This window comes from Cyprinodon variegatus, unplaced genomic scaffold (assembly GCF_000732505.1).
Source record: "Cyprinodon variegatus isolate N-32 unplaced genomic scaffold, C_variegatus-1.0 Scaffold690, whole genome shotgun sequence".
Taxonomy (NCBI): domain Eukaryota; kingdom Metazoa; phylum Chordata; class Actinopteri; order Cyprinodontiformes; family Cyprinodontidae; genus Cyprinodon; species Cyprinodon variegatus.
In genome coordinates, this window is record NW_015151143.1 from 240,351 (window position 1) to 246,965 (window position 6,615).

Consider the following 6,615-nt stretch of genomic DNA (forward strand, 5'->3'; position numbering starts at 1 on the left):
TGCTGCGTCACGCTGATCTATTTACGTAGAGATGGGAGGCAACGGCTACTTCTGAAATTAACCCTTTCTGAGCCAGGATGTCACACACACACATACACATGCACACAGTGTGCACTAGGCTTGGCTGTGCAACCCAGTCTGAATGAATCAGAAACCTGTTGATATGAGTGGGACCGGTGGCCATTCAGGACTGGGATGACAAAGCAATGACCTCAACGAGTCACTTAGCTGCACAATATGAGCTCCCAATCAGATAGACGGGAGGTTCACAGCACAGCAGGTTGCACTATGCACTCTCACTTCTCTCAAATATCCACGAAACACGCCAATGTGCAACTGTGACCGGTACAATTGTTATCAGCTTTATCAGTCTCAGCCCTAAAGGTTTACATATGACTAAATTATCTAGGTTATGACATGTCATTTGCAGTTTTCTGGATGCATACAGATGGAGAGTAAAGGTTGCTTCCACTGACTTCAGCTTACAAAGTGATCACAGAGAGACTTGCATGGAAGTTCATTTCTGAATCAAAGTCTGCTCCCAGTTTTATTGCACTGTTACTGGTAAATCATGGTTGCTTTTGTTTGCTCATTACTCTCAGCTAAAACCAGAGATGCGGCTTTCGATAAACTGGACTGTGAAGTTCTTCCCAAAGTGGCCCGAATGACCGTCTCTGGGAAGAAGCAGACTATGGGCTTTGATGTCCCCAGGTATATAATCCTATTCCCTTTAAAGCATAAAATACTATGAAAAGGGTAATTTATTTATTGCTCTGATTATGTTAATTAGTTTTTTATGTAAAAAAAAAAAAAAAATCAACTGCAATAATTATACTTACTATAGATGTTTCAAATAAAAAAAGCAAATCTCATATTGTAGATTTGTTCTTTACACACAAAACAATACATTCATTCAGCTTGGATTCAGAGCTCTGCATGCAAAAAATAAATGCATAATGCACCATTATCACCAAGGAGAACTAGGTTAGTCTCATTGCAAGAGCGACCTGGCCAAACACCAAGCAGCCATCTAAATTCTTAGACTAGACTCCTGCACTTTCTGTTTTATTCAACTATATTGCAAACTGCTTCTTTAGTACAATGTTTCACCTCTAATGAGTATGGATGATGATTAGCTGTCATCCTCACAATCAACAATAATCCTCCTATGCATCCTTTTGTGTAATGCATCTATAAGTTGAATGAACATAAATAACCTTGAAATATTCTCCTCAGCTCAGGGGAGAACGGCGTTATCTCCAGCCCTGCACGGCGGGCTGACAGCCCTGAAAGCACCAAGGCAGCTCCGGTCTCTGAGGCCGGGTCCAAACGTCCTGATACGCCATCCAAAGGAACAACTGGAGAAGAAGTCTCTACCTCTGCTACACCGGGGCGCTCCGCCGGAAAGGCACGGCAGGCGATAAACATCAAGGCAGAGCTGGAGAGAAGACAAGGGGGGAAACCTCTGTTAAATTTAGTAGTTATAGGTAGGATGATGGTACAGTTGATTGGGAAAATGATTTGGAGCTCTTAAATTTGAACTTTGTGGTTGCTTAAATGTTACATGCACATATGGGTTTGTTCTTGGGTCCAGATATATTTGGCTTTCTTGCAGAGATTGACCATGTCTGCTTATAATAAATAGAAGCTGAAGAGTAAAGGAAAGGAAGATTATCTGCAGCTTTTTTATCAGCGTTGCTTTTAAGTTTTGCCCATGTTTGGTGCGCTTGGATGTGCTAACTTCAGACCAGCACAGTTGCTCAATCATATTTTCATTCTCAGTTACACCAGAAAAAGTGACTTGGTAGTTTCAGAAGTGCAGATGATTCTAGTTTCCCATACAGAATGAAACCTTTTGTGTCACCAACACCTCCCTCCCCCTCTCACCCTCCATCCTTGTTCCCATTTCTGTCTGCCTCTCTCCACTTGCACAACTTGTTCTGTTTCCTTGTCCCGCCTGTGGTTGCTCTTCGCAATTGTTTTATCTTCTCCCCTCTGCTTCTTGTCTTATCATTATGAGCACCTTCTTCCTCCTGTCTTTATCTGTCCTCAACCATCGCAACACCCCATACATCCTCTCAGCGTCCTCAGCTTTCGTTTAAGGCAATCTGACTCCTTTATTGTCCCTTTCTCTGCAGGACATGTGGATGCAGGTAAGAGCACATTGATGGGCCACTTGCTCTATCTGCTGGGCAACGTCAACAAGCGAACCATGCACAAGTACGAACAGGAGTCAAAGAAGGCTGGAAAGGCTTCCTTTGCCTACGCCTGGGTTCTGGATGAAACTGGCGAGGAGAGGGACAGGTAGCTTCCATCTTCCAGCCATTGCAAGACCTGCTTACAAAGCGCAGAACAAAAGCACATACATTTAAAGCACATGTTCAACGCTTGTTAAAGAATAGGTTGCAGTCTGATCATGCTGTTAATGCTAACTGGCAACACCTTGATTAAAGAACTAATAAAATGATAGAAGAAGAGACAATTAATTACAAAGACAGCTTCTTATAACAGGTTAAAGGTGTGAGATTAGTAGTATACCGCTGGGTAAAAGTGTTCATACACCTTGAATTTCTTTGCATTTTGTCACAGAAAGCCACAAAAGCTAATGTCTGAAGTTGGGGTTTGATGCGAGAGACCAGTGCAAAGTGCTTAAATTTTGATGTGGAAAGAAATCATTGAAATATAATCTATTATGACAAATTACTGTCAGTGTTAGTCTAGTTGTCAGATTCAAACACTTAATTGAAAGACAGGTCAGAAAAAAGCTATTATTGTAGGAGGTGCCAATAAAATTTCCTCACCAGCCCTAAAGTTGACATCACAAGCAGGTGTGAGAAGATGCTCTGCTGTGACGAGACGAGAATTAAACTTTTTCTCCTCCATGCAACATTCATTGTGTTGCAGAAAACCAACAGTGGTGGCAAGGCCAAAATGGGTCATGCCCTGGTTGCATTTGGGTTTAAATTGAAATTCACCATGTCCATTTAGAAATAATTTGACCATTTTGGAGAGACCCAGCCAGAGTTCTAATTTGAATCATATAGACAATTTGTGGAGGTTGATGGCATGAAAGCTTTCAGTGGTTGCCCAAGAGTTTAGGAATCAGGTACAGATGTCCTTCATGTGTTAAATACCCCAGTCAGTTCAAACCTAAATGTTAAGAACTTTTGGCTGACTTGAACATCGATGCTCACATTAGTCTTACTCTTCATAAACTGTTTTAGAGCGCTTTTATTTGCAAACTAAATAGTAAAAAAATGTGTTAGATTTCATCCACAGACTTGCAACTGTAACTAAAGAAGAAAAAAAAATTGTGACTATCACAGTATAAATGAATGACCCACTTCTTCTATTGCTAAAAAATGATAAAAACCAGTCTTTTTGCATGAAATTGAAATCAAATATGCCAAGTTTGAGGTTAGTACCTTGATAATATTTTTTTTAAAGTTCAAAAAGGGTCGAATACTTTTGCAAGGCCTTGCATGTCCCCACCCGGCTTCTATGTTTTTATTACGAGAGCAGAACGGAAGCGAAATATTTGTAGAAACAGAAAGTGCTATGGGTGGGAATGCATCCGTCCTCATCAGTAACATCTGAAGTAGATGCACAATATTGGAGAGCCACGCCTAGTTTTAAATCTGTGTTGCATAGCATTAAATTACTCAGCACTTTGATTGCAGGATTGTCTCATTTATACGGCTTTTTTATCCTTTATTGGATATTTATACAAATGTGAATCTTCTAGGAATATATGCTTTTGACAACTCTTAACTGTTTTTTGTTTTATCCAGAGGAGTGACTATGGATGTGGGCATGACAAAGTTTGAGACAAAGTCTAAGGTGGTGACTCTAATGGACGCACCGGGTCACAAGGACTTCATTCCCAACATGATCACAGGCGCTGCACAGGTACCCCCTGCAGAACTGTAGGCAGCCTGCAAACGACATATAAAATGCATATAAAATCGGGGAAAATGTTCAAATCTTTGAGTGTCGCTAATCACAGACATTTTATTTCTTTTCTATCTCAGGTGTGTTATTACATTTAAGAAATTATTAGATATTTAAATGGACAAAAGAGAAAAATGACAAATACAAATCTGCATCTTCCAGAATACTGCAGATTAACAAGTAAAGTTGGGATTTGTTTTGAATGCAAAAATCTAAGTTAAGTTAAGACAACTTAAAATATTTTACCGTTTATGGACTGCCTTTAATAATAAAGAGTCTCAGTTCCTTTCATTTTATTTTTCAGCTATGAACTGGAACATTTATCCTTTTAGTTTTCAGAATCGTTGCATATCTCCACAGGCCTCTTGATTCAAACCTCTGCCCCTCCCAGCTGCACTGTGAACCAACCATCTTGCCACACCCGTCCGAATCATATCTGCGGTTTTTGCCGCTGTCAGCAGGTGTCTTTGCAGACAAGGGTGTGCTTGTCTCATGTCCCTTTTTGTATAGAATTGGTGTAATTTCTCTTTTTGCTATATGACTATCTTCACGTTCAGCCTCTTTCTGTAGTGAGTAAGGGGTTTCTGTTTGAGAATAACTCCTTAGTCATGATGACAAGCTTCTCGTCTCTAGGCTAGAGATGACATATATTAAAGCTTTTTGCCTTCTTTATCTTGTTAGTATTTAGAATATTTGCTATAATGCAAGATGACGGTTTTGTTGAGATGCAATTAAACCCTTTTCATTTTAAGGCTCTTTGTGCTTAAAACATGTTTGGTCCTAATCTTAAAAAAAAAAAAAAGATCCTCCACAAAGCCTGTGTTTACATGCAGAAATAGTTTTGTGGAAAATATGACCGCATGATTCGGTATCATATAGAACCATCTGAAAGCAGCAATGACATTGAATTAATCAACTTCTGTAAGATCTACTCAGTCTTTCACAACATAACGGGGGGATTTTAGCTCGCATAGGTGGGGCCCCAGTGCATTGAGGACTGTTCTGGAAGTTATTTGAACACAGTTTTTAAGTCTCTGATTAAAGAGAGATGCCTCCTTTTAACATAACAAAATGTTTTTTCTTTTTTTTTGTCAAATAGTTGGTTTTGCCAGGCAGCACTTAAGTTTAAGGAAACATATTATGAAGGACATGTAAAGCTGAAGCTACCTCTGATTCATGAGGTGATTTTGTATCTAATATTGATCGCTCAGTGGTTTATTATATGAGTGCACACAATCACTGGAGGACAATTAGCAGCTGCAGGAAATCTTTTAGCACTTTCAAAGTTGCTAAAAACATTACATTCATATCTGTATAATTTATTCCCTCTTTTGATGTTGAGAGCAGCAATTAACATGCGAGTATAACAGAAAACTCAAGTCTAATCCGACTGTGGGTCGAGCACTAATTCTCTGAGAAGAGGGCCAAGTTGGCCTTCATGCTGCTGAGATGACTCTCATATTCAGGTCTAAATGCAAGCCTCTATTTCTATGGATTAAGGCAAACAAAAAGGTAAAAATGCCAAATATCTGAACTGCACTGACAAAGTGATTCTTCTTCTCCATGGCTGAGAAACATTTATAAACTTCCTGCTAAAACTGTTGCCAAGCATGTATGAGAAGAGCAGAGAAAATTAAACCTCTGTTCCAGCTCATCGTCTTGTTTTATTTTTCCTGCGATGAGACGGTTTTCAATTTAAATAACTCAGATGTTATACATCAATAATATCATATTTTCCTGATCAAAATTATATTATAGTTAATTGTTACGATCTGTCTAGGGGAAAAACTCTGATTGCAACATATTAATGATCCCAACTCTCAACAACCACAACAAGGATGAGTTCCAACAGGCTGTCCATTGATTTATTGAAATAGATGAACACATTTCCCGCTTACTGAGAAGGGAATTAATAGACTTCAGAGTGAATCAAGGCCGAAAACGACAAACAAAAGGAACTTTCTCGAGAAACAACACTTACCTACTGAAAATAAATCAAACCAAATGACAACAGCTTACCTCCCTGACTAAATAAACAAAAGAAAGCTGTAATGGAACATAAATGGCATAAACATTCACACCTGCAACCTCCCTAATTTGACCATAACCAGAACATGCAAGGTGCAACAATGTAGCTGTTTGCGTATCCCGCTTCGGTCCACCAATCCCCTGTCTCCATTCTTCAGGAATCCAATCAGCACTCTACACCTGCACATTCAGATTTTGCATTAATGCAATACCTTACGGCTAGAGCCGTAACATCATGATTGAGTTTGACACCCCTTCCTTTTGGATTATAAAGTTTTTAAATAACACAATTCAAATGCAAATCCCACCTCTTCTGCAAACTGATTTATCAGGTTATTTTCCCGTTTAAACCTTAGAACTGAGAGTCAGAGGTTTCTGCAACATAACTACTTGATTCCACTTAGGATTCAAAGTAAACAAGGACTGCAAATTATTCACACAGCATTTTTTAATGTGTTGCAAACCCCTTTAATGGGACTGGATGTATATAGTTAAAGGAGAAGTTCGGTTTTTTACACTTTAAGCCCATTTTCTGTAGTGTCCAGGATGAAATCGAATGAAGGACACCAAAATTTTGACAATTGCTCCTGTCTCTGCTTTTTGGCTCGAGAATCAAGAATCCACCTTTCGTATTCC

At 39.2% G+C, this 6,615-nt stretch overlaps 1 protein-coding gene across 1 annotated transcript in view; it reads left to right on the plus strand.

Moving 5' to 3' along the window:
• The window catches only part of hbs1l (HBS1 like translational GTPase), a 37,276-nt gene that overhangs the window by 21,192 nt on the left and 9,469 nt on the right, over positions 1–6,615 (plus strand). Inside the window, exons 5-8 of the mRNA XM_015394507.1 lie at positions 603–711; positions 1,237–1,487; positions 2,139–2,304; positions 3,792–3,909. Of these exons, the coding sequence (XP_015249993.1) occupies positions 603–711; positions 1,237–1,487; positions 2,139–2,304; positions 3,792–3,909 (644 nt within the window). The remainder of the gene's footprint in view (positions 1–602; positions 712–1,236; positions 1,488–2,138; positions 2,305–3,791; positions 3,910–6,615) is intronic.